The sequence below is a fragment of the Oncorhynchus mykiss genome, chromosome 27, assembly GCF_057628025.1.
Source record: "Oncorhynchus mykiss isolate SJ-2025 chromosome 27, ASM5762802v1, whole genome shotgun sequence".
NCBI classification, from domain to species: Eukaryota; Metazoa; Chordata; class Actinopteri; order Salmoniformes; family Salmonidae; genus Oncorhynchus; species Oncorhynchus mykiss.
The window spans coordinates 19,305,967-19,333,419 of record NC_143048.1 but is presented as its reverse complement, the minus strand read 5'-3'; the positions used below and the strand labels follow the sequence as shown (position 1 = coordinate 19,333,419).

The following is a 27,453-nucleotide window of genomic DNA, read 5'->3' as shown; positions in this document are numbered from 1 at the left end:
GCCTGTAGGGAGACAGCATCAAAGGCCTCAGCCGCCAGCCACACATTAACCCCCTCGTCAGCACAGAAAGTCATACACCTTAATCCTGGGGGAAAGTGAATACATATAAACGCTCTTTGGCTAGTGACACTGATTGCTGTTTTATAACGACAGATAGTTTAAATGGATCATTACTTTGAAGGGACTGTAAATACATATACCAACGGAACTATAGAATGCTGTTGGGGAAGTGTGTACTGTATGTATGGATGAAAGGTGCTTGGATCAGAGAAATAGAATGATTCATTCTTATTCTTTGGCTTGGATAGCAACACTGTCAAAGGGAAAAGTGACTAGGGGATTCTAGCAGGCACCATGGCTTCTTTTGTCCTGAATAATCTATTGAGTCAGTGATTTGGGTGGATCCAGGTTAGAGCCTTTCAGAGTTGGGACATCGTTCAGACAGGTTGGTTTCTCTCACTCTCACTTCAAAGAGAGGGGAGCTCCCCAGCATAGACTTATGGCATCAATGAAGCAGGGGTTTTGTAACTATGGAAACATCTTGCTGACTGCAATGTTTAGCTCCTATAACAGTGCTTCCCTCTCTTTATGGTCATCCCCAGAGGTACTAAAACAAGCCTGAACAAGGAAAGTCTGTAATAGCAGGTTCTTCGTATGTGGCTGTATTATTCCACAGTGAAATCACAAATTAACTAATTCCTGTAGGTTAGGCAACAACGTAAAGATTAAAGATAAAGTCAGATGTATGATTTATTTAATGTCTACCTGTAGTGTTGTTGTCCCTGTAAGGCTGAAGACAGCTTCTGAGGGCCTGTAGGGCTGCTATGCCCCCATACCACCAGTGGGGTAGGGGGGACATTGGGGTCTGGGTGGGAGGCATGGACAGTGTGCTGGACCTGCAGCTGTGCACCCCCCCCCCCACCCCACCCCACCCTCTGGTGCCTTTAAGCCTAGCTATCTGCTCCAGATAACACACAGTGCTCTGCAGCTCACTTAAGGAACACGGTCACAAGTTACAACATCCACTTTTGATTTGATTGAGGATCAGACATAAGGATATGTGTTTATTTGTGGGAATTAAATGTACCCTCTGCCACAGGCAGTAGCTGCTGCCCACACACAGCACAGTCTAGTCCTCTGGAACAGGGTCTGTGGTTGTTAGTCCTCTGAAAGACAAGACTTGAGTTGGCATGATGTGCATCATATTAGCCTTGTCACATACAAACACTGTGCATCACTACTGTTCAGATACCTAGGCTCCAAACCTGGTCTATGCAGTGGCCCCTAACGCACCTTCCTCCTCCGAGAGGCCCTGTTGCCCCCTCTATCCTGCACCTTGATGCCTAGAGGGGGAGAACAAGCAACAGATGGATGGTTTTGATTTAATTTCCAAATGAGTACTGATGAATTCACTGACAACAAAAAAAATGAATACACTGACCAAATTACTCTGATGCGTACAGGCTGTCTAACCTTTCTGTAAAGAGTTCTGACTACCAGGCCCTTCCTTTGCTAGACCAGTGGAGCTACTCTCAGTCTCAGGTTCACCTCCAGGACTTCCTGGGACACACACTCTACACTCGCATTTAGGGTTGACAATGTCCAAGTGCACTGTTGTGGTGGCGGGGGTGCTGCTCGTGACTTCTTCCAGGCCCTCCCAAGAGGGGGGCAACCGTGCCTCTTTCCCCCTGAATCTCTTCACCTCTGTTCTGCATGTTGTCTTCAATCTCCCCCTGCTGCTGTACTGTTGGCAGAAAACACTAGTAACCTCCTGCCCCTTGGCCTTACTGCTGTTGGTCTCTGGCTTGGGAACATCCTCCTGACCCCTGACCGTCCTGCTGGTTCCTGACTTGAAAGAGTCCTCTGGCCCCCTGGTCTTGGCCCTAATACTAGTCCCAGGCTTGGTAGAGGCCTGGTCCTTCCATCCTGTGACAGCCTGCTTTCCCTCAGTCTCTTCAGGACCAGCGACATTAGCAGATCTGACTCTGGCTGTCCTGCCCTGGACCTCTAGGCTCTGGTCTTTGGTCTGTGGCTGGACTGGGAGACTGGAGGTGGGTGCAAAGGGCACCCCTGCCTTGGTCCTGCCTCTGCCCCTCTGACTGCACCTGACATGGGTCTGGGCCTGGTTCTTAGCCTGAGTCTTGGACAGAACAACTCTCCCTTTCCATGGCTGGGTCGGTCTTGCAACAAGGACCTCAGCGCAGTGACCTGCCAATTAAAGCAAATTATGTCAATATGCCAGCTGCCTCCTACTGCGTGGTGTTGTCTTTTAAATGGCAAAATCTCAAACCAGCTGAAACAAACTTACTTTCCAATTATCAGTAACATGGGACATAAAAAAAAATACTACAATTAGCTTACTGTGTGGATAATGTATTTGTATTTATAATGTATTTGTTCCAACTCGTAAGGATATATAAAGGCTAATCAGATACTAAAGGAAGCCTCAGTAAATACTCCAATAACCTCACAGTGCTGCATAACAGCCTTACAGACCAATAGACTAACCACCTTTTCGGACTAGAGGTCGACCGATTAATCGGAATTAGGGCAAGTCAGTTAAGAACACATTCTTATTTTCAATGACGGCCTAGGAACGGTGAGTTAACTGCCTCTTTTAGGGGCAGAACGACAGATTTTCACCTTGTCACCTTGACCCAATCTTGCAACCTTACAGTTAACTAGTCCAACGCAATAACGACCGTTGCACTCCACAAGGAGCCTGACTGCCTGTTACGCGAATGCAGTAAGCCAAGGTAAGTTGCTAGCTAGCATTATACTTATCTTATAAAAAACAATCAATCAATCACTAGTTAACTACATATGGTTGATGATATTACTAGATATTATCTAGCGTGTCCTGCGTTGCGTATAATCTGACTGAGCATACAAGTATCTAAGTATCTGACTGAGCAATGGTAGGCAGAAGCAGGTGCTTAAACATTCATTCAAACAGCACTTCCGTGCATTTTGCCAGCAGCTATTCGTTGTGCGTCAAGCATTGCGCTGTTTATGACTTCAAGCCTATCAACTCCCGAGATGAGGCTGGTGTAACCGAAGTGAAATGGCTAGCTAGTTAGCGCGCGTTAATAGCGTTTCAAACGTCACTCGCTCTGAGCCTTGGGGTGGTTGTTTCCCTTGCTCTGCATGGGTAACGCTGATTCGAGGGTGGCTGTTGTCATTGTGTTCCTGGTTCGAGACCAGGGAGGAGCAAGGAGAGGGACAGAAGCTATACTGTTACACTGGCAATACTAAAGTGCCTATAAGAACATCCAATAGTCAAAGGTTAATGAAATACAAATGGTATAGAGGGAAATAGTCCTATAATTCCTATAATAACTACAACCTAAAACTTCTTACCTGGGAATATTGAAGACTCATGTTAAAAGGAAGCACCAGCTTTCATATGTTCTCATGTTCTGAGCAAGGAACTTAAACGTTAGCTTTCTTACATGGCACATATTGCACTTTTACTTTCTCCTCCAACACTTATTTAAACCTAATCGAAGATGTTTCATTATTTATTTGAGGCTAAATTGATTTTATTGATGTATTATATTAAGTTAAAATAAGTGTTAATTCAGTTTGTTGTAATTGTCATTATTACAAATACAATTTTTTTTCTTTTTAAATCGGCCGATTAATCGGTTTCAGCTTTTTTGGTCCTCCAATAATCGGTATCGGTGTTGAAAAATCATAATCGGTCGACCTCTAATTCTGACATCTGCTTACCCTCTCCCATGGTACCCTTGTTAATACTGATATTAATGAGGTGCCCTGCCACGTTCAACCATGCAATTACATTAACTAACGAAGCTAAGGCACTGTCATATAGTGAGGCTGATGAGCAGAGGGATGAGCTTTAATGGAATGGTTCGGGCGTCCACATTGGACTCCTCCGTCAACCAATCACAGGTTAGGGATTGTTAGGGAGATGTGTGTTCTAACGAGACAACGTCCTGTCAAACTAATGGGGCTTAATTTGGCAGACTTCACTGTTCCTGCCTCCCTCCATCTACAATTCAGCTTCTTTAACCAATTGTATAATTGATCATTGTCGGGGTAAGCCCAAACCACGATCACAACTAATCCTTCAAACACTGTAAATGGCTTTTACTCTTCACGACATCATTAAACCATTTTCCCCATTAAGGGGAATGGTTAGGGTGTACGTGAGAACATATGCCATTTGCTTAACTGTTCGTACATACAGAACATTAGGCATATACGGGAAGCAATGGACATAAACAGGTCAATAAATATTTATTTACCAAGGTTTAATGAAAGCCATAATATCACATCAAATTCAATAGTATCCCGCTTCTGCAAGCCGGAATGAAGAAATAGAGAAACTGACCACCACTATAGCAAAGACAAACAGGTCCAACTACTAACAAACAAAATACTAACATAAAAACAACTACAGTTTAACAACTGAGACTAAAAATGTTAAAATACAGCATTTATAATTCTTTATCGGCTTTACCTTCTGAAAGATAAAACGTATTTTTGGTACTATTGGGTCAATAACATGGTAACTGGCAAAGTGAAGCCAATACAAGGTGCTTTATTGATGGTTCAAACTACACATCTGCACTCTTCTACATCAACTTGACACCACACAAACAAAAACCTGCTAACATGATTTTATTCATCCATTTTCCATATCAGATGGCCACAATCATTATGTATTGATATATATATATATATACACACACACACAGTCACCCTGGAGATGAAATGTTCTCAAGATGAATTATGTTATTTCTGAGGTTTCTTGTGTTGCTGGAAAGGCCTTGTGTGTTTCCCCCAAGTCATTGAACACACATCCCCACACCCCACCTCCCCTCTAGTTTACATCAGATAATTAATTTATGAAAAAATTGAACAGTAACTGTGTAAAAATGCAAGATGTCTATCTGTGTGAAGTCAGGCATGCTGCATCCCCCACTCCTCTCCTCACTCCAAATAACACCTCATTAAAACACGTAACGGGACAATGCTTCCATCGCGTTTACATGAAAATAAACACATTTTCATGCATTTTAATGATGTGTACAAAAATATAAGACTGCACGTTAACATGGCAATTTGTGAGAAGTTCGTTAGCTCCAGACTGTTTAAACAGATAATGTTGGTCAGACGAGGCAACCCAGTTATGCTGTCACGCCAGATAATGAGACATGACGATCTGAGAACCAACTGGCTTTACTGAGCGTTTTAGTGTGTCTAGTTATCTATATTTATAACCATAGTTTATGGGTATAACCTGGGCCCGTGTCCATAAAGAGTTTAGTTGGAGTGCTGATCTAGGATCAGATCTCACCTGTCCATTTAATTTTAATAATTATTATCTAAAATGAATAACTGATTCTAGATCAGCACTCCTACTGAGACCCTTTGTGAATACGGGCCCTGGTGCCTCATCATCTAGTTATAACCTGGTGTCTACTTGTCTATGGTTATAACCTTAGGGACAACAATGAAGTAGCTGGTTAATTTACCTGAGGATGGCTCTGGAGCTTTCTGTTTGGACCTGGACAGTCTGTGTGTCCTGCTGCCTGTCTGCCTGCTCTGGCCTTGGGTCGCCCCCTGGTTCAGCTCCTGTCCTTCTCCCTGACCTTGGTCCTCCTGTCTCTGGGTCTGTTGGGCCTCATCAGCACTCCCTATCCTACTCCCCTGCTGCCTGTCCTGTTCCCATCCCACACTGACACAGTCTCTACTGGCTGAGGGAGCGAGAGCGCCTCCCCTCTTGGTATCAGTGGTAGTGACTGTCTCTGTGTCCTCCCTGGGACCCTGTTCTGGCCCAAACAGGTCCTCAGACAGAGCCTGGGCTGTTCCGGTAGAGAGAGCAAGGCTGGACGCAAGCACAGTTCCCTCCCCTGTCATCATCCCCTGCACTGTCCTGGGAAGAGGCTTGGTGTCCACCACCTCCTCTTCGTCATCAAACATCTCAGGTGTGAAGAAGATGCTCTGGTCTTCCTCTTCCTCTAGCAGGGTGGGATCGTCAACAACTACAGTGGTCTGTCTGGGCTCACAACTGGCAGGGACCTCCACTGGGGAGAGGACTAGAACCGGACCCTGGTCCTGGTCCGGGCTGGGAGGGGTAGATGCCGGTCCATCCAGCCCCTCACGGGCCATCCCTCCTGGGAAGGGGATCCAGGGATCCTGACTCACATTCTCCTGGATCTTCTTCTCCTCCTCCTCCACAGAGTCAGGCCGTGGCGGGTCATCCAGATGATCTTGATGCCTGCTTGGGTCCTGGGCCTGGAAGATTGGAGTCTTGAAGTGGGTGGAGCTCACAAGGGTGGAGGTGAAGAGGTGGTGCAGGGACCGTGGGGTGGTGAGGGGAGTGGAGGGGTGTTGCTGTGTCTGCTTCTGGTCACCTGCTCACAGAGAATACACACGTTATGGGAAATCATGGAATAGAAAGACAACACGTTTGTGTGAAGACTGTTACAATGCATTTAGAAATTCAGCTGAGGAGCTGATTGGAGCAGTCATCAGGTGTTGACAGTAAAGATGAGAAAATAACTGGGAAAGTACGTTCAAGATGCCAACATTGGCCTCAAGGATCCTATAAGTTGGGCCCGCTAGCACTGTTAAATGAACCAGAGCAAGGTATCAATAACGGATTAGGGCCTTGGTCAGGGAGGTGACCAAGAACCCGATGGGCACTCTGACAGAGTTCATCTGTGGAGATGGGAGAACCTTCTAGAAGGGCAACCATCTCTGCAGCACTCCACCAATCAGGCCTTTATGGTAGAGTGGCCAGTCGGAAGCCATTCCTCAGTAAAAGGCACAACAGCCCGCTTAGAGTTTGCCAAAAGGCACCTAAAAGGACTGTGACCGTGAGATACAAGATTATTTGGTGTGGTGATACCAAGACTGAACTCTTTGGCTTGAATGCCAAGCGTCACGTCTGAAGGAAAGGCACCATCTCCACGGTCGTGGCAGCATCATGTTCTGGGGATGTTTTTCAGCGGCAGGGACTGGGAGACTAGTTACGATCAAGGGAAAGATGAAAGGAGCAAAGTACAGAGAGATCCTTTAAAAAAAAATGTTATTCAAATTAATTTTACGAAAGCCATGCGTCCTCAGAAACACAACCCAATCAAGCCGCACTGCTTCTTAACACAGCGCGCATCCAACCCGGAAGCCAGCCGCACCAATGTGTCGGAGGAAACACCGTGCCCCTAGCGACCTGGTCAGCTTGCACTGCGCCCGGCCCGCCACAGGAGTCGCTAGTGCGCGATGAGACAAGGATATCCCTACCGGCCAAACCCGCCCTAACCCGGACGACGCTAGGCCAATTGTGCGTCGCCCCACAGACCTCCCGGTCGTGGCCAGCTGAGACAGAGCCTGGGCGCGAACCCAGAGTCTCTGGTGGAACAGGTTCACCTTCCAATAGGACAACGACCCTAAGCACATAGCCAAGACAATGTAGGAATGGCTCCGGGACAAGTCTCTGAATGTCCTTGAGTGGCTCAGCTAGAGCCTGGAATTGAACCCGACCGAAAATCTCTGCGGAGACCTGAAAATAGCTGTGCAGCGACGCTCCCCATCCAATCTGACAAGCTTGTAGCGTCATACCCAAAAAGACTCAAGGCTGTAATCGCTGACAAAGGTGCTTCAACACAGTACTGAGTAAAGGGTCTGAATACTTATGTAAATGTAAATCAGTTTTTATTTTTAATATATTTGTAAAAAATTAATTTTCTTTGTCATTATGGGATATTGTGTGCAGATGGATGAAGGAAAAAACTATTGAACCCATTTTAGACTAATAAAATGTGGAAAAAGTAAAGGGGTCTGAATACTTTCCGAACGCACTGTATCTAATGTAATACATCTCACCTCTGTTTCCACTCTTTCCAGTGCTGGTGGTGGGGAGAGGCCACAGAGCAGGTGGGACAGAGACCGTAGGGGGAACCCAGGACCTGAACCCCTGTAGCTGGGTGTGGGGCTCTGGGACCTGAGACGTGGTAGTGTGGTGCACCGTGGCCCAGAGAAGGCAGTCTGAGCTGGGGCTAGGACTGGGCCGACAGTGGGACAGATCTTCCACAGTCACTGAAGATTGACTGGCTGGAGAAAGGACGGTGGTGCTGTTGAAGGTCTGGGTCCCTGCTCCATGGATCTCTCCTGCCCCCTGTTGGCACTGGGAGAAGGCCACCAGCGACTGCATGGCACCTCTGAAGGTGTCGTGGTGCCTGACCAGGTTACGCACCCACTTGGACAGACCTGGGGTAAACAGATACTAATCTTGTTAGTGGAAGGGCATTCCACCACCTACACCCATTAAAAAACATACATTATTATAATATAAAAACTAATTATTTACAGTCATTTCTAATAACACTTGTTCTAAGAATTTTATTTTGCTCAATTTCACCTTGTTAGCTCGGGAGATCTAATCTTGCAATCTTACAGTTAACTAGTCCAACGCAATAACGACCTGCCTCTTGTTGCACTCCACATCGAAAGTCAACATATAAAAACAAATATATATATAAAAAAAGAGTTCTTAACAGGGTGTTTTTTTTTAACCCTTCGCCTGTTACGCAAATGCAGTAAGCCAAGGTAAGTTGCTAGCTAGCATTAAACTTATCTTATAAAAAACAACCAATCAATCAATCATAATAACTAGTTAACTACACATGGATGAAGATATTACTAGATATTATCTAGCGTGTCCTGCGTTGCGTATAATCTGACTGAGTATACAAGCATACAAGTATCTAAGTATCTGACTGAGCAATGGTAGGCAGAAGCAGGTGCTTAAACATTCATTCAAACAGCACTTTCGTGCGTTTTGCCAGCAGCTCTTCGTTGTGCGTCAAGCATTGCGCTGTTTATGACTTCAAGCCTATCAACTCCCGAGATGAGCCTGGTGTAACCGAAGTGAAATGGCTGGCTAGTTAGCGCGCGCTAAAAGCATTTCAAACGTCACTCGCTCTGAGCCTGTGGTTGTTTCCCTTACTCTGCATGGGTAACGCTGCTTCGAGGGTGGCTGTTGTTGTTGTGTTTCTGGTTCGTGCCCAGGGAGGAGCGAGGAGAGGGACAGAAGCTATACTGTTACACAGGCAATATTAAAGTGCCTATAAGAACATCCAATAGTCAAAGGTTAATGAAATACAAATGGTATAGAGGGAAATAGTCCTATAATTCCTATAATAACTACAACCTAAAACCTCTTACCTGGGAATATTGAAGACTCATGTTAAAAGGAAACACCAGCTTTCATATGTTCTCATGTTCTGAGCAAGGAACTTAAACGTTAGCTTTCTAACATGGCACATATTGCACTTTTACTTTCTTCTCCAACACTTTGTTTTTGCATTATTTAAACCAAATTGAAAATGTTTCATTATTTATTTGAGGCTAAATAGATTTTATTGATGTATTATATTAAGTTAAAATAAGTGTTCATTCAGTATTGTTGTAATTGTCATTATTACAAATTAAAAATTATATAAAAAATCGTCTGATTAATCGGTATCGGATTTTTTTGGTCCCCTAATAATCGGTATCGGCGTCGAAAAATCATAATCGGTCGACCTCTAGTACGTTTTATTGCCATACACTGGATAGGTGCAGTGAAATGTGTTGATTTTACAGGGTCAGCCATAGTAGTACGGCACTGCTGGATAAAATTAGGGTTAAGTGCCTTGCTCCAGGGCACATCGGCATATTTGCACTTTGTCGGCTCGGGTATTCGAACCAGCGACCTTTCGGTTACTGGCCCAATGCTCTAAACGCTAGACTACCTGCCACCCTGCTCAACACAAGCCCTCTATCTTGTGGATTACCATCACCACCATGTGCCCAAGATAAGAAACTACACATTGTGTAAGACAACAGGGACATTAGAAAGCTTGTTTGTGAGTACATGAATCTCGAGTGGCTGCAACATGTGATCATTAATTTCAGTACCTGAGATGTATTTGTTGGGGTTGTTCCCAAACCTGTCGTCTACCAGAATGAGGGCTCCCCAGTCATTCTTGTGTCTGATACACCTGTGGTAGCAAAAACATTGTCAAGTTCAGGTAGTAACCGCCTGGTTTTTAAAATGTATCTATTAAAATGTATTTATAAAAATTCTGATCATGAGCCTGATTTGTGAGCTAGGAGGAAGCCTCCTGTGATAGGCTGAGTCAAGGATGGAGAAACAAACAGGAACATAAACAAAGAAACCCGTACCTGCCCAGGGCCTGGTTGAGGGCTCTGTAGGCCTGGATCTCATACCAGCGGGAGCCTGACAGCAGACCCCTGGCTTTACAGTGCTGGTCATTATACTTCATCTTCAGCTCCACCTGAAAACACAGCTGGAATGTTAGATAGAGACACACCTCACAGGACGGGTCATCAGAACACTGCTATGCTGCCACCACAGACCAATCAAAGCTGAAAACAGAGCAGAAAACAGGAGACAAACTGGTATGCTTAACAAAAACACAGAAAGATTAATAATAGAAAATATTTGTCCCATTTTTAAAAACCTGGTTAGATGAAGTCACTAGTCTGTTAGATATGGAAAGGACTGGTCACGATCCAGCACATTTGATAAGATATGGCAGCCCTTTCTGTCTTATCTATCACGTGATGGGCAACATGACACGCAGTCGGCAATCCACCCCGATCCATAGTAGCCTACTTCATTTTTAATGGAGCATATTCTGCTTGTGTCAAATTTCAATGAAGCATGGTAACGATTATTTTCTACTCTATCCATTTTTTTGTATAAGAGCATTGCTGTTGTTTTTTGTTTTTTGGGGTTTCTTTCAAGGGGGGGGGGGGGGGGGGGGGGGGGGGGGGGTGTTATGCTATTGTTTGCTGTTATCTGTCTGTAAAACTGAACATGTATGAATAAAATGTATTATATAAACTCAGCAAGACAAGAAACATCCCCTTTTCAGGACCCTGTCTTTCAAAGATAATTCGTAAAAATCCAAATAACTTCACTTGCAAAGGGTTTAAACACCGTTCCCCATGCTTGTTCAATGAACCATAAACAATTAATGAACATGCACCTGTGGAACGGTCGTTAAGACACTAACAGTTTACAGACGGTAGGCAATTAAGGTCACAGTTATGAAAACTTAGGACACTAAAGAGGCCTTTCTACTGACTCTGAAAAACACCAAAAGAAAGATGCCCAAGGTCCCTGCTCATCTGCGTGAACGTGCCTTAGGCATGCTGCAAAAAGGACTGCAGATGTGGCCAGGGCAATAAATTGCAACATCCGTACTGTGAGATGCCTAAGACAGCTCTACAGGGAGACAGGACGGACAGCTGATCGTCCTCACAGTGGCAGACCACGTGTAACAACACCTGCACAGGATCGGTACATCCGAACAGCACATCGGTACACACAAGTTACACCAAGAACGCACAATCCTCCATCACTGCTCAGACTGTCCGTAATAGGCTGAGAGAGGCTGGACTGAGGGCTTGTAGGCCTGTTGTAAGGCAGGTCCTCACCAGACATCACCGGCAACAACGTCACATATGGGCACAAACCCACCGCCGCTGGACCAGACAGGAATGGCAAAAAGTGCTTTTCTCTCACGAGTCGTGGTTTTGTCTCACCAGGGGTGATGGTTGGATTCGCGTTTATCGTTGAAGGAATGAGCGTTACACTGAGGCCTGTATTCTGGAGCGGGATCGATTTGGAGGTGGAGGGTCCATCATGATCTGGGGCGGTGTGTCACATCATCATTGGATTGAGCTTGTTGTCATTGCAGGCAATCTCAACACTGTGCGTTACTGGGAAGACATCCTTCTCCCTCATGTGGTACCCTTCCTGCAGGCTCATCCTGACATGACCCTCCAGCATGACAATGCCACCAGCCATACTGCTCGTTCTGTGCGTGATTTCCTGCAAGAGAGGAATGTCAGTGTTTTGCCATGGCCAGTGAAGAGCCCAGATCTCAATCCCATTGAGCACGTCTGGAACCACTTGGGTCGGAGGGTGAGGGCTAGGGCCATTCCCCCCAGAAATGTCCGGGAGCTTGCAGGTGCATTGGTGGAAGAGTGGGGTAACATCTCACAGCAAGAACCTCACAGCAAGAACTGGCAAATCTGGTGCAGTCCATGAGGAGATGCACTGCAGTTCTTAATGCAGCTGGTGGCCACACCAGATACTGTCTTACTTTAGATTTTGACCCCCCCTTTGTTCAGGGACACATTATTCCATTTCTGTTAGTCACATGTCTGTTTATGTCTCAGTTGTTGAATCTTGTTATGTTCATACAAATATTTACACATGTTAACTTTGCTGAAAATAGAGGATGTGAGAGGACGTTTATTTTTTGCTGAGTTTATATAGTTCATTCAAAAAAATTTCAGACCCCTTTACTTATTCCACATTTAGTTACATTACAGCCTTGTTCTAAAATGGATTAAATCAAATAAAAAATCCTCTTCAATCTACACACAATACACTATAACAAAAAAGTGAAAACAGGTTTTTAGACAGTTTTGCAAATTGTGCATATCAGAGCAAAAATGAAGCAATGAGGTCAAAGGAATTGTCCGTAGAGCTCAGTGACAGGATTGTGTCGAGGCACAGACCTGGGGAAGGGAATCAAAACATTTCTGCACTATTGAGGGTCCCTAAGAACACATAAATGGAAGAAATTTGGAACCACCAACTCTTCCTGGAGCTGGCCACCCTGCCAAACTGAGAAATCGGGGGAGATGGGCCTTGGTCAGGAAGGTGACCAAGAACCTGATGGTCACTTTGACAGAGCTTCAGAGTTCCTCTGTGGAGATGGGAGAACATTCCAGAAGGACAACCATCTCTGCAGCACTCCACCTTTATGGTAGAGTGGCCAGACGGAAGCCTCTCCCCAGGAAAAGGCACATGACAGCCAGCTTGAGTTTTGCCAAAAGGCACCTAAAGGACTCTCAGACCATGAGAAACAAGTTTCCCTGATGAAACAAAGACTGCACTCTTTGGCTTGAATTTCAAACACCACGCCTGGTAGAAACCTAACACTATCTCTACGCTGAAGCATGTTGGTGGCAGCATCATGCTATGGGGATGTTTTTCAGCGGCAAGGACTGGGAGACAAGTCAGGATTGAGGGGAAGATGAACGGAGCAAAGTACAGAGATCCTTGATGAAAACCTGTTCCAAAACGCTTATGACCTTAGACTGGGGGCGAAGGTTCACCTTCCAACAGGACAATGACCCTAAGCACACAGCCAAGACAACACAGGAGAGGCTTCGGGACAAGTCTCTGAATGTACTTGAGAGGCCCAGCCAGAGCCCGGAATTTAACCTGATCGAACATCTCTGGAGAGACCTGAAAATAGCTGTGCAGTGACGCTCCCCATCCAACCTGACAGAGCTTGAGGAGAGAAGAATGGGACAAACTCCCCAAATTCAGGTGGGCCAAGCTTGTAACGTCATGCCCAAGAAGACTAGAAACTATAATCGCTGCCAAAGTGCTTCAACAAAGTACTGAGTAAAGGGTCTGAATACTTATTTAAATGTGATGTGAGTTTTTATACATGTTTTATACATTTGCTAAACTTTCTAAAAACCTTTGCTTTGTCATTATGGGTTATGTAGCTTGATGAGGATAACAAATAATTTAATCAAGTTTAGAATAAGGCTAAAAGGTAACAAAATGTGGAAAAAGTTGAGGGGTCTGAATACTTTCTGAATGCACTGTATATACAGTCCACTTAGGAAGCAACACTGATTGACAATACATTTCACATGCCGTTGTGCAAATGGAATAGACAACAGGTGGAAATGATAGGCAATTAGCAATACACCCCCAATAAAGGAGTGGTTCTGCAGGTGGTGACCACAGACCAATTCTCAGTTCCTATGCTTCCTGGCTGATGTTTTGGTCACTTTTGAATGCTGGCGGTGCTTTCACTCTAGTGGTAGCATGAGACGGAGTCTACAACCCACACAAGTGGCTCAGGTAGTGCAGCTCATCCAGGATGGCACATCAATGCGAGCTGTGGCAAGAAGGTTTGCTGTGTCTGTCAGCGTAGTGTCCAGAGCATGGAGGCGCTACCAGGAGACAGGCCAGTACATCAGGAGACGTGGAGGAGGCCGTAGGAGGGCAACAACCCAGCAGCAGGACCACTACCTCCGCCTTTGTGCAAGGAGGAGCACTGCCAGAGCCCTGCAAAATGACCTCCAGCAGGCCACAAATGTGCATGTGTCTGCTCAAACGGTCAGAAACAGACTCCATGAGGGTGGTATGAGGGCCCGACGTCCACAGTTGGGGGTTGTGCTTTCAGCCCAATACCGTGCAGGATGTTTGGCATTTCCCAGAGAACACCAAGATTGGCAAATTCGCCACTGGCGCCCTGTGCTCTTCACAGATGAAAGCAGGTTCACACTGAGCACGTGACAGACGTGACAGAGTCTGGAGACGCCGTGGAGAACGTTCTGCTGCCTGCAACATCCTCCAGCATAACCGGTTTGACGGTGGGTCAGTCATGGTGTGGGCTGGCATTTCTTTGGGGGGGGCCGCACAGCCCTCCATGTGCTCGCCAAAGGTAGCCTGACTGCCATTAGGTACCGAGATGAGATCCTCAGACCCCTTGTGAGACCATATGCTGGTGCGGTTGGCCCTGGGTTCCTCCTAATGCAAGACAATGCTAGACCTCATGTGGCTGGAGTGTTTCAGCAGTTCCTGCAAGAGGAAGGCATTGATGCTATGGACTGGCCCGCCCGTTCCCCAGACCTGAATCCAATTGAGCACATCTGGGACATCATGTCTCGCTCCATCCACCAACGCCACGTTGCATCACAGACTGTCCAGGAGTTGGCGGATGCTTTAGTCCAGGCCTGGGAGGAGATCCCTCAAGAGACCATCCACCACCTCATCAGGAGTATGCCCAGGCGTTGTAGGGAGGTCATACAGGCACGTGGAGGCCACACACACTACTGAGCCTCATTTTGACTTGTTTTAAGGACATTACATCAAAGTTGGATCAGCCTGTAGTGTGGTTTTCCACTTTAATTTTGAGTGTGACTCCAAATCCAGACCTCCATGGGTTGATAAATTTGATTTCCATTGATAATTTTTGTGTGATTTTGTTGTCAGCACATTCAACTATGTAAAGAAAAAAGTATTTAATAAGAATATTTCATTCATTCATATCTAGGATGTGTTATTTTAGTGTTCCCTTTATTTTTTTGAGCAGTGTATATATATATATATACACACACACACACACACACACACACACACATATATATATATATAAGAGAAAATATTTGCAATCAAATGTCTTGGTTGGGGATCAATAAATTAATGTTGAACTGAAGCAGCCTTCGATTTTCCAAAATCATGACATTTGAATATATCTTGTGTAGCCCGGAGCATTATCTTTGACATGAAGTGAGAAGGACAAATCAATCGCTACCCGTCAGACACCCCAAAACCACCAAATGTGCCCCAGTGGCTGGAAGGCTAACCATAGCTGTGGGCTATCACCTGTGCTCTGACCTGCCATCCAGCACCATTCAGGCATCAGGCAGGGCTCATCCACTGACCACTAATGTGATTCATGTGGGCTGTGGAGTGGGAAGGTGAGGGGCAGACAGGGAGCTCAGGGGGAGACGCCAACCCTGTTAAAAAATACATAGGGCCTGAAGAGGTTTATTATTGCCTGCCTAGAATGCCCCCTCAGACAGATCTGTTGTGAAAGGGGGAATAAAGGGAGGATACAGCAGAGGTGAAGAAGAGACGAGAGGTAGGAGGGGGTCTAGTCAATACAAGTGATGAAGAAGGTGGTGTGGTAGACAGATCTGTTGTGAAAGATGGGGGGATTGAGCAAACAGGCAAGGAGGTGGTGAGACAGGAGGTAGTTGGGGCAGAAAAGGTGGTCCAGTCTACACAAGACAAGCAACAAGCTATGCCACAAAAAGGCCACAAAGGCATCTATCGCCATCAATTTGCATCCATCCATCAGTCCTGGACTTTCAGCGCTAACCTTTCGGGATTGACAAGTGAAAAGTTCATATGGCGTCTGACGGGCGGGACATATGGGACATGCCGGTGAACAGGGCTCTAACAGGGACTGACAGGTAGGTGCCGTGTGTTCACAGCCCAGAGCACCATGACCCCTAACGACACAGGCGTGTACACACTGCTCCCCTCTCTCTGCTTTCTGTCCTGGGAGAGATGATGTGTCATAACTGGACGTCCACATGGCCTACAGAAAAGGCACTTTTTTAATGTTGATCTAACCATCATGAGTCTGTTTTATAAATCATTCATTGAGACCATTCTGTCCCACTGTTTGACCTGCTGGTTTGGGAATATCAAGTTTGCACAGAAGAATGGGTTGAGAAAGATAGTCAGGACTTGTGGAAAAATAATGGGGCAACAACAGCATCAACTGTCATCTCTCTACCTGGGCAGAACCCTCCAGAGGGCCAATCAAATAGCGGTTGAATCTTCCCATCCACTCCACCCTGAATTCCAGCTCCATCCCACTGAACGCAGGTACAGACTAGAGATCGACCGACTATGATTTTTCAACGCCGATACCGATTATTGGAGGACCAAGAAAGCCGATACCGATTAATCGGATTTGTTATTTATTTATTTGTAATAATGACAATTACAACAATACTGAATTAACACTTATTTCAACTTAATATAATGTATCAAGAAAATCAATTTAGCCTCAAATAAATAATGAAACATGTTCAATTTGGTTTAAATAATGCAGTGTTGGAGAAGAAAGTGAAAGTGCAATATGTGCCATGTAAGAAAGCTAACGTTTAAGTCCCTTGCTCAGAACATGAGAACATATGAAAGCTGGTGGTTCCTTTTAACATGAGTCTTCAATATTCCCAGGTAAGAAGTTTTAGGTTGTAGTTATTATAGGAATTATAGGACTATTTCCCTCTATACCATTTGTATTTCATTAACCTTTGTTCTTATATGCACTTTTGTATTGCCAGTATAGCTTCCGTCCCTCTCCTCGCTCCTCCCTGGGCTCGAACCAGGAACACAACGACAACAGCCAACCTCGAAGCAGCGTTACCCATCACTCCACAAAAGTGGGAGTGATGGGTAACAACCACTCCAAGGCTCAGAGCGAGTGATGTTTGAAACGCTATTAACGCGCGCTAACTAGCTAGCCATTTCACTTCGGTTACACCAACATCATCTCGGGAGTTGATAGGCTTGAAGTAATAAACAGCGCAATGCTTGACGCACAACGAAGAGCTGCTGGCAAAACGCACGGAAGTGCTGTTTGAATGAATGTTTATGCGCCTGCTTCTGCCTTCTCCGCTCAGTCAGATACTTGTATGCTTAGTCAGATTATATGCAACGCAGGACACGCTAGATAATATCATCAGCCATGTGTAGTTAACTAGTGATTATGATTGATTGATTGATTGTTTTTTTAGAAGATACATTTAATGCTAGCTAGCAACTTAGCTTGGCTTACTGCATTCGCGTAACAGGCAGTCAGTCTCCTTGTGGAGTGCAACGAGAGAGGCAGGTCGTTATTGCGTTGAACTAGAACTAACTGTAAGAATGGATCCCCCGAGCTGACAAGGTGAAAATCTGTCGTTCTGCCCCCGAACAAGGCAGTTAACCCACTGTTCCTAGGCCGTCATTGAAAGTAAGAATGTGTTATTAACTGACTTGCCTAGTTAAATAAAGATTAAATAAAGGTATAAAAAAATAGGCAAAATCGGTGTCCAAAAATACCGATTTCCGATTGTTATGAAAATATTAAAATCGGCCCATCGCGATTAATCGGTCGAACTCTAGTACAGACTACCTAAGGTTAAAAAAAATAGGGCCAAGGTCTCTTTTATTCAGAATGCAATTCTGTAATTTAACAAATGTTGGTGTAATTGCACTATGAAATTGCACTTACCCTGCCTATTTGTAAAAAAAAAACATTTTTAGATGTTATATGTTTTATGACTGCTGCAAGATGAATTGCCTCTGAGGACATTCGAGTTCTGAATCTGAATGAGTCCGTCCATACTCAGTACACATATTTGATCTGAACCAAATAAAAAGGAGCAGGAACTAGATCACCTTTTATTTATTTATTAAGAAACACTTTACCATGTCAAAATGGACCTGCAGTAGCCATGCTATTTTCTTGCTGGCCAGATGTATACTACCTCATGTTATTTGGGCTCACGAGGCGCAGGCTAGCGGCTGTATGGTGAGATGAGATGTCGTCTCCTGTCAACTAGAGGGGTTGACGCATCTACTTCTGAGACCACGAAACTAACGGAAATGGCCAGTAGCCCCGAGCCGCCAATGTCATCGAAATCCAATGGGAGTCCATTTCAGCATCCCCCCCTTCACATCCCTGCACCATGTCAACACCAGATCTGACATGACAGGATGCATATGTGAAAAAGCCAATTCTAGCTTCTAGCGAATCTCCTCCTGAAAGTGAAAGAAACCTCCAGCTAGAAGGGATTAGTTAAAATGTCAGGAGATCGCTAGTCGCTCGCTCGCTTTGGCCCGGTCCTCCCACCGCTACCTGTTCATGCTTAAAAACATACATTTGACCAGCAAGCATGGTTTGCAGTTGAGCGGACCCGTTCGTGTGTGTGTGCCCCTGGCAGTCTTAACCATCTTGTGCCTGTCAGTGAGATTATGGAGCGCTCCATCTACCTAATGTGGCAGAGCTGACAGCTGGGTGCCTCGTCCTCAGTGTGTCCCTGTGTGACGTGAACACACACGCACAAGCACCTAACCAGGACGCACTCACACACACACACCAAAATTCCAAAGTGTCTCCCACTCAACAACATAGGATCAAACTGTCTGGTCCTCCTCCTCCATAAAGTATCAAAGCAGAGACACCAGGTCTCTATAAAACAGTATTCAGTGTCTTTAAATGTCTGCTGTGCTCCTCATTAAGCAAACAGAGATGCCATATCAGCTGTAAGTGTCCTTTTATTGCCTGTTAAGCCAGAGGATTGTTTCTTTCCCTCCCTCCCTCCCTCACACACACACACTCACGGCTGCATATTCTAAGACATGCCTGTTGGGGGGGGGGGAAACTACTCTACATGTGTATAATGTAACATTGGGTGCGTCCCAAAAGGCAGCCTGTACCCTATATACAGTAGTGCACGGCTAAGGTCAAAAGTAGTGCACTAAATAGGGAATAGGGTTCCAATTGGAATGCGTACTTGATGTAATAGCAGCTTAGCAAAGCTTTCGGTGTGGAGGACTGTTTCCAGTTCACCTTTGATCTCAGGCACGATAAAAGGCTAGTAAACGCAGTGCTGCTCTGTGAGTCGGTTAAAACCTTAAAAAGTTTTGCTGAGAGTCGAGTCTGGGAAAAGCAGTCTAGGCACGAAGGTAGGCGTCCACACTACATGAGGGGTCTACATAAGCATGTTAGAAATGTGGGACAGGGGGAGTAAGTCCAAGTTAATGTGTTCTGAGAAGGGACTGTCTATATGTGCTTGGGTAAAGGTAGAAATGTTAAACAGGTGGGAGAGTGAGAATATACAGTATGTATTTTTGTGGCTCTGGGCATGTGAGTGAGACAATTTGAGTGTAGTTGTGCGAGACAGAAAGTGTGCACTACATGTGTCATATGAGCATGCGAGTATGTATCTGACCCCCCTATAAGATCCCTGTCACAGCCGGGACAGCGTTGTGTTGCTGTATACCTGTGGCTTACTGCCTGCCCGGCGCCCGCTGGGTTGTTTTAGCGTAGCTGTCAGAGGGGCCGTGGGGACATACAGTGACCTGGCCCTGACAGTCATTAGTGTCATGTCCAGTCCCTTCTTCTGGTAATGGGGGTCAGCTAGCAGACCTTACCACCCCTAAGGGCTCCTCTGGGGCCAGGGCAGGCAGCTGACACACCACGAGAAGAAAGGAAAGAATAAAGAAAATAAAAAGCAAGAGACAGACCTTTACACCCGCTCATGGCTCCTCTGGGGCAGCTGACATGCGACCTGCCATTTATCCTATTTACTCAGTAGAGAAGAGGAAAGGAGAGAGAATTTAACAGAAAAGATCTGCTGTGCTATTGGGTGAACCTGTTTCTCAGCATGAGAAGGACAAGGGGAGCCCATAGCTCTCTCCAGTCTTCGGCCACATCTAGCCATCTCCCATCCCTCAAGGGCTACTCAAAAGGGAGCTGCGAGCGGGCTACATAAGGCTAAATACTGATGTTGGGCCTCGCAACCTTGACCTGCTCATCACAAACTTCATTTGAACTTATCTGTTGTCTGCTGATTTCATCCTTATTTTGGGTGGAAATATGAGACAAAATATCCTCAGAAAGGTGTTACTAACCCGCATGTCTCTGTGTGTGGCTATCATAATTTGCTCATCATCACCTAAGGCATGCACACAATGATGAAAGTACACGTGATGCATGCATGCCAACCAAAGTCAAAGCGGTTTACATGGTTTTGTGCATGTACAAGGTGATGGAAATCTCCACAGCATTACCAGCGTTTTGAAAAGTTAAATAATAATAGTACTTTCCTGTGGACATTTCTTTCGACTCAAAGAAACAATCACACAGACAACTTAGAGTAAGTTAAAATGCTATATATTATCTGGCTTGTAAGAGAACTTTACAAGTGTTTGCAGTGCTTTAATTCAGACTGTGTACCCAGAAAGCTGGCATCAGACTGATTTATTAGGCAACACTGGGCCATGACAAAAAGGTAAGGAAGGATGGAGAGAGGAGGGAGAGTTAGAGGAGGGTAAAAACAAAGGTCAGCTCTATCTAACAGAACAATCACTTTTAGATTATTTTACAGAGCACCAAAAAAGAGGAGGATATGCTTTTTGTTTGTGTGTGTACACCTGTGTACAGAACAGAACGTTTTCAGGGTTGGCACTGGAAGTCTGTAGGAAGCGCAAAGTCTAACCTGCAGGAGGGAGGTGGTCTCTCCACCTGTATGTGACTGTCTGGACAACTGTAAACATGGGTCTCTCTCTGTCCCTCTGGGTCCTCTGCTGTTAAACAGACCCGATGAGGCTCACCACCAAGACGTTGAGCCACCTCTGACCTCGGTCTCTGGTTCTTACCTGCAGGTCCTTGATATTGGGGAAGGGGATGCCGATGGTGACCACTGCTCTGGCGTTGTCGTCTGTGAAGTCCAGTCCTTCACTCACCTTCCCTCTACATACTGCCATCAGCAGAGCTCCATCTGAGGGAGGGGCAGAAACAACACCAAAGGTACCCAACACCAAACATTTTATAACTGTTTGTGCACAGCTACTCAATGCTGAATTAACAAATCGGTGCTCTGTAATCCCTGGCAGAGAAGAGATAGACAGACAGAGAGAAGAAGAGAGCGAGAGATAGAATGAAATAAAGAGACACAGCCCAGTCTCACCTCTGTCCCCTGCAAACTCTCCACTGATTCTGATGGCATCATAGTACACCTGCAGCAGCTCATCAAAGTCTCCCTTCCCTCCTCCTCTGGGCTCTGTGATCACAGTCTTCCTCTCCTCCAGCTTCTCCCACAGCCCTGTGTTGGTCCAGCGGTCACGCAGCTTGTCCAGCATCTAGGAAAACAGAACACCAGCAAATTGATCAGGGCTTCATGCATGCATCAACAATATTAAACAATGTGATTTGTTCATATCTTTTTCAATTCATATTTTTGTTACTAATTTTCCAAACTCAGTCAACAGCAAATTCCTGAAGTCTACACTACATAACCTTCCAATAAATAAATACATAAATAAATAAATAAATAACTATCAATTGGTGCTAACATGAATCATGCTTGGCACCATTATGGGATAGAAGCTATTCTTCACATGGGTATTAACCGGTCTGGGAAAAGTCCAAAAAGTTATATTACTGGTCGTAGAAACATATCAAACGAAGTATAGAATCAATCTTTAGGATGTTTTTAACATAAATCTTCAATAATGTCCCAACCGGAGAATTCCTTTGTCTGTAGAAAAGCAATGGAACGCGAGGTAACTTTCACATGACCGCGCGTCACGAGCTCGTGGCTGCTGGCAGACCTCTGACTCATTCCCCTTTCATTCAGCCCCCCTTCACAGTAGACGCCTGAAACAACGTTCTAAAGACTGTTGACATCTAGTGGAAGCCTTAGGAAGTGCAAGATGACCAATATCCCACTATCGTCAATAGGGGCTGAGTTGAAAAACTACAAACCTCAGATTTCCCACTTCCTGGTTGGATTTTTTCTCACGGTTTTGCCTGTCATATGAGTTCTGTTACACTCATAGACATCATTCAAGCAGTTTTAGAAACTTCAGAGTGTTTTCTATCCAATACTACTAATAATATGCATATATTAGCATCTGGGACTGAGTAGCAGGCAGTTTACTCTGGGCACGCTTTTCATCCAAAAGTGAAAATTCTGCCCCCTATCCCAATGAAGTTAATGACCTAATGAAGCAACAGAGCAGGAGTTGAGACTACAGTAAACAGGAGGAAAAACTAGGGCCATATTAGACCATGTGGTCCACATTAGACCACCCTGAGAAAACCTTTCACATAGCAGCATAATATACTCCTCTCACATGACATACAGAGAAATAGGTTTCCAGGTTTCCTTTCTACTACTCTAAACTGTTTTTAGAGTTAGTGGGTGCACCTTGAATCTGTTCAGGGATACACAGTACAGTACACTGTCCTGACAGCTTGGCATCCAGACACTGCAGGTTTGTGTGTGTGTGTCTTAAAGTCTGAAACAAAGTTCACAGCATGATGGCACGTGAAGCCCCTCCGCCCCCCAACCCCCCAGCCAGCCACTCTCCCCTTTTTGCCCTCCCATGGCTCAGTTCCCCCCTCCCCTTCCTCCACAAAGTTGAAGCGTTTAAACTCCTCTCCTCCTCCATCCGTAATAAAATCACTGTAGCTGTGGTTAGTGCAAAAGTCACGGTCTCTCTTGGGAGAAACATTGATCTAAAAGCCCTCTCGTCAGCTCCTAGCAGAGATCTAGTCATGTCTCCACCACAGCGGATTGTTCACATGGCTTCACAATCAAAGAGCTTATTCATTGGTTTGGAAATGTGTTCGAAGGGTTAAGTAGAAGTTATTTGTGTCTTGCAGTCAGCAGGAAAACTTCTCACAACAGGACAACAGGGCTGGGTTTGCATATGGCTACATGGGGAAGGCCGAAACAGAGGGGGTTTTCATACAGGCCTTGCTGTCCCTGTTAAGTGAGATACAGAGAGAGACTAGGACAGAGAGATTGACCGAAAGAGAGAAATTCAAAGAGAGAGATGGGGAGAGAGCTGAAAGGGAGGAAGGGGTGTTTGTTTGGGCCCCGTTATCCCCCTGTCCCTTGTTAAGTGTAAACGTGCTGTTTACTGTCAGTGAGCAGCGGCGTACTCAGAGACGATACCCAAAAAGAATCCAGGCAGTACGTGGTTTAGATCAAATAATTATGTACGAAAAAAATAGATAAGCAGTTAGTAGGTTACTCTAACAAAGTGAGAAAAGGGAAATGAAACATTACAAGAGGGTGGATGGATGGATGGTTCCTATAGTTCCTGGCACTCTAAGGTGACTGACTAGCTACAGCCTGCCTGTGATTGTGAAATGAAGCAGAGGCAGATTTCATCAGGTCGCCTCGCTTAGCGCCACAAAACAAACGGGAGGGCCGGGAAACAGAAAAGTTTCCATCAATAAAACATGACACTTTCACAAAAGCCTCAGCGTTACATCGACAAGGCTGCTCTTTTAGCAGCTTTTCATTCGTCAACCACCACCACAACTCCTCCACAAAACGGGTTGTCCCAACAAATGCTTTCGATCCAATCCTGACTGACAATGGGTGAATTATTACATGTTATATACTTTAGGATGTGAAACAAAACAGTCATTATCTTCCATGCTGCGCTTGAGGAAGACCAGAGGAGAGGCCGATTAAAGGAAGAAAAGGGGGGGGGGGGGGGGGGGAAGAGGGTGAAAAAGCTCCCAGCAAGGAGGGGAGAGGAGACATGCGAAGTTCACTCTCTTGCTGATCTAATTGATGGTCTGGGTCACTGTAGTCAGCATCTTGGATTGTTCTTTATGTAGCCGACGTAAACTTCTGCCAGGGAACAGCGAGTAACCTGATAACAAGGGAAGCGTAACCCAATAATAAAAGGCCAGCCAGGGCTCTTAAAACACAGGGTATGCTTCACAAATGGCACCCTATTCCCTATATAGTGCACTACATTTGACCAGAGGCCTATGAGACATGGTAGTAGTGCACTATATAGGGAGTAGGGTCCCATTTGAGACACAGAAGGAACACATGCACTTGAACAGCACAAACGTACAGAGCTTGTTGTTTACATTCCCTGAGCTGTAATTTGTAAAGCCCTTATAAAAGCGGGGGGCGAAATACAATCCAGTCAGGCCACTCCAGCAGGAGCCCCTTGGCTTGCAGCAGGGCCCAGGGTAATGGTCCCTAATGCTTTTATCTCTCAGACACTAAGAGTAAACATCACTCTGGCTGTGAACCAAATAGAACCCTACTCCATATATAGTGCACTATTTTTGAGTCGGGCCATAAAAGTAGTGTACTTGATAGGGAACAGGGTGCCATTTGGGACAAACAATTCGGTGTCTCGTTGCCCTGACTGATGCTGCCATTTAATATTGAGCAGATTTTCCTTAATCTTGACTGAGTAGAGCCGGGTTGAAAGGCGACGAGGCGAGGCAGGGCAGAGAATAGGCAGGGAGCATAGACAGTAAAACCAGTAGCTAGTGATAGCGCTGACATCATCCACGTATTCCTATGCAACCAATGGTGCATGAAGCCGGAAGTATTTGAATTTGAAGCGCGCCATATCGCTGAACCTTATACCTCAGTGGGCTGAATGCCCCCTCCAAAAACGCAAAGGATCATGGTAACGTCCATCTAAAAACATTTTGTTTGGCCAGAATGGCGATCATAATTTACATAGGCTTTCTAGGGCAGACCACGGCTTTCGGCACCGCTAGGTTGCTACTCATTAGCCGACCATCAGAGCTCGTGACTTCAGACCGGACACTGGGGACCTGGCAGGGAGACGAGGAGACAAGGAGGGTTGGCTAGGTCTAGGAGAGGAGACTGTGCTACACTACTCTATGGAAAGGCAGGCAGACAAGTGAAAATCACCTAGCTATTCATCAAGACTCCTCTCCCAGACAGCTCACCTTGACCTCCAACTGATCCAACCAAACTAATGACAGCTAATGAAATGTTGCAAGAACTATGTTCAAGCAACCTATGAACACCAAAGAGAGGACCTGTGTAGAGTTTGTGTCTGAGTTCACACGTAGTACAGAGAGTATGACTGGAAGGATGCCATGGTGTGCCATGGTGTGTGTGTGTGTGTAACTTCGCCTTCATGACTCATTTAAGGGCATTATCTGACGGGGAGGTGGTGTATCTACTGGGCCCACATCGGTCTGGGGCGGTCTGCTGAAGCGCTACGGCAAATGTCAATCTGCACACTCGGCTGGCGCCCAGGTGCACAAACACAACAGGAACGACCCAGCGCATCCCCACAGAGGACAAACCACCACACACACATTTCGAAGTAAAATGGCTCCTTTTGAATTTAACAGTATTGTACTTAATTTAGACAAATATGAAGGAAATAGAAACTGAAGGTTGCAAACATGGGAATCAAACCCCCGGACCCTAGTGGTAATGTGTAGTCCACAACCACTGTCTCTCCAGCAGGGCAGTGCTAGCATGGCCCCTCATTTAAAACATGGGAATCAAACCCCCGGCCCCTAGTGGTAATGTGTAGTCCACAACCACTGTCTCTCCAGCAGGGCAGTGCTAGCATGGCCCCTCATTTAAAATATGGGAATCAATCCCCCGGCCCCTAGTGGTAATGTGTAGTCCACAACCACTGGCTCTCCAGCAGGGCAGTGCTAGCATGGCCCCTCGTTCAAAATATGGGAATCAAACCCCCGGCCCCTAGTGGCAATGTGTAGTCCACAACCACTGGCTCTCCAGCAGGGCAGTGCTAGCATGGCCCCTCGTTCAAAATATGGGAATCAATCCCCCGGCCCCTAGTGGCAATGTGTAGTCCACAACCACTGGCTCTCCAGCAGGGCAGTGCTAGCATGGCCCCTCATTCAAAACATGGGAATCAAACCCCCGGCCCCTAGTGGCAATGTGTAGTCCACAACCACTGGCTCTCCAGCAGGGCAGTGCTAGCATGGCCCCTCATTCAAAACATGCCACAGGGTTCCACAGCAGTCCTGAGATGCTGTTGGTCCACGCAACAACATGGAATGAGGAGGACTACAGTGTTTAGCCAGTCTCAGAGTAACAAACAGGCACAACTAACAGTGAATAATTCACAGTGATTTCTGGGTATGGTGTATGTGTGTGAGAAGAGTCGCTCAGCTTCTGGTCATAAACAACATGGTAGAGTGGGCCGGATCTCTGCGTTGTCTGGTCTGGAGGGTCGAGTGCCACTCTTAGGCATTGAATTGTACACTTCCTCTCTTTCGCACGTCTTCGCTCCCCCCATGCCCCCAAAATCTCCATATTTCACCTCTTTCCGCTCCCCCCCAGTGTTGGTGGGCTGTGTTGCGACACGTCACTTGTCTCCTAGTGCCTGATAAATAATGGAGTTGGTCTTGGGCGACGATAGTATGAATTAAACATTAACGGGAGACGTGTTGCAGCCTTGAATTATACATTTTGGGACTGTATCAACAGTGGACTAATGAAACAAATATCAAAATATAGTTTGAGTGGAATTCCCCTTTAAAGCTGTAGCTTAGTGAAACATTTAGACCACAACAGCAGCGCACCTCAAGTTCCCACTGTAAAAGGCCATATAAAACATCATCTCAGCTGGAACTTTAAAGACGGATATGTGCCTGCCTGAGCAAGGTGGCCCACAAACACAGACACACACTGTAGAGATGACCGCACACCTTCAGCTGAGTAATAATCTCTTAAGTGTGGCCGGGAGACAGCAGGGTGTGTGTGTGTGAGCATGCCCCCAGCCTCCTCCTCAGCCCCCTTCAGGCGCCAGCGCGGCTGCGTCTTCACACAGACAACTAGGCGACATCACCCCTAATGGCCCTTATCTCAATCTGCTTTAAAAGCATCTTGCGTTTCCCTGCAATCTTTTCACCTCTGCAAATCCCACTTTTTAATAAACCCACCTCTCCACCCCTCTCTTCCCAACCCCCAACGGTGTGTTTTGTCCCTTTCCTCTAGCGGTGCGTCCAGACGGCGAGGCGCGGGCAGAGGGGTACCGTGGTTTTAATGGGCATTAACTGGGGGGCTGTTGAGACTCAAGTGCTACAAACCACAGCTCCAGGAGGGCTCTGGGAGATGTCTGAGTGTGTAATGTCTGCATGAGAGTATGTGTATGCCCACACACACACACACACACGTGTGCGAGCAAGCGTGAGAGAGAGAACCTTTAACTGTGTGTTCTTGAGTTGTAATGTATGTCCTGTGGGCGTATGCACATTCAGAGTGTGTCTGCGTATCTGTTAGAGGGCG

The 27,453-nt window shown here is 45.9% G+C and overlaps 1 protein-coding gene across 9 annotated transcripts in view; it reads right to left on the bottom strand.

Moving 5' to 3' along the window:
- Positions 1–737: 737 nt before the first annotated feature.
- The window catches only part of brip1 (BRCA1 interacting DNA helicase 1), a 44,694-nt gene continuing 17,978 nt past the window's right edge, over positions 738–27,453 (bottom strand). For 4 of the 9 annotated variants that reach the window (XR_016492558.1, XR_016492560.1, XR_016492559.1 and 1 more), the window contains exons 15-22: positions 21,346–21,517; positions 21,035–21,156; positions 10,201–10,313; positions 9,934–10,016; positions 7,858–8,241; positions 5,505–6,386; positions 1,294–2,208; positions 1,027–1,166 (exon numbers count right to left, since the gene is read on the bottom strand). Coding sequence is in view for 5 of the 9 variants with exons in the window: in XM_090224116.1 (XP_090080242.1) it covers positions 1,065–1,166; positions 1,294–1,343; positions 5,505–6,386; positions 7,858–8,241; positions 9,934–10,016; positions 10,201–10,313; positions 21,035–21,156; positions 21,346–21,517 (1,908 nt within the window). In the remaining 4 variants the exon portion in view is untranslated. Of the gene's footprint in view, positions 2,209–4,248; positions 6,387–7,857; positions 8,242–9,933; positions 10,017–10,200; positions 10,314–21,034; positions 21,157–21,345; positions 21,518–27,453 lie in introns of those variants that run through there. The other 5 variants (XM_090224116.1, XM_036965144.2, XM_090224119.1 and 2 more) reach the window with 3 other exon arrangements.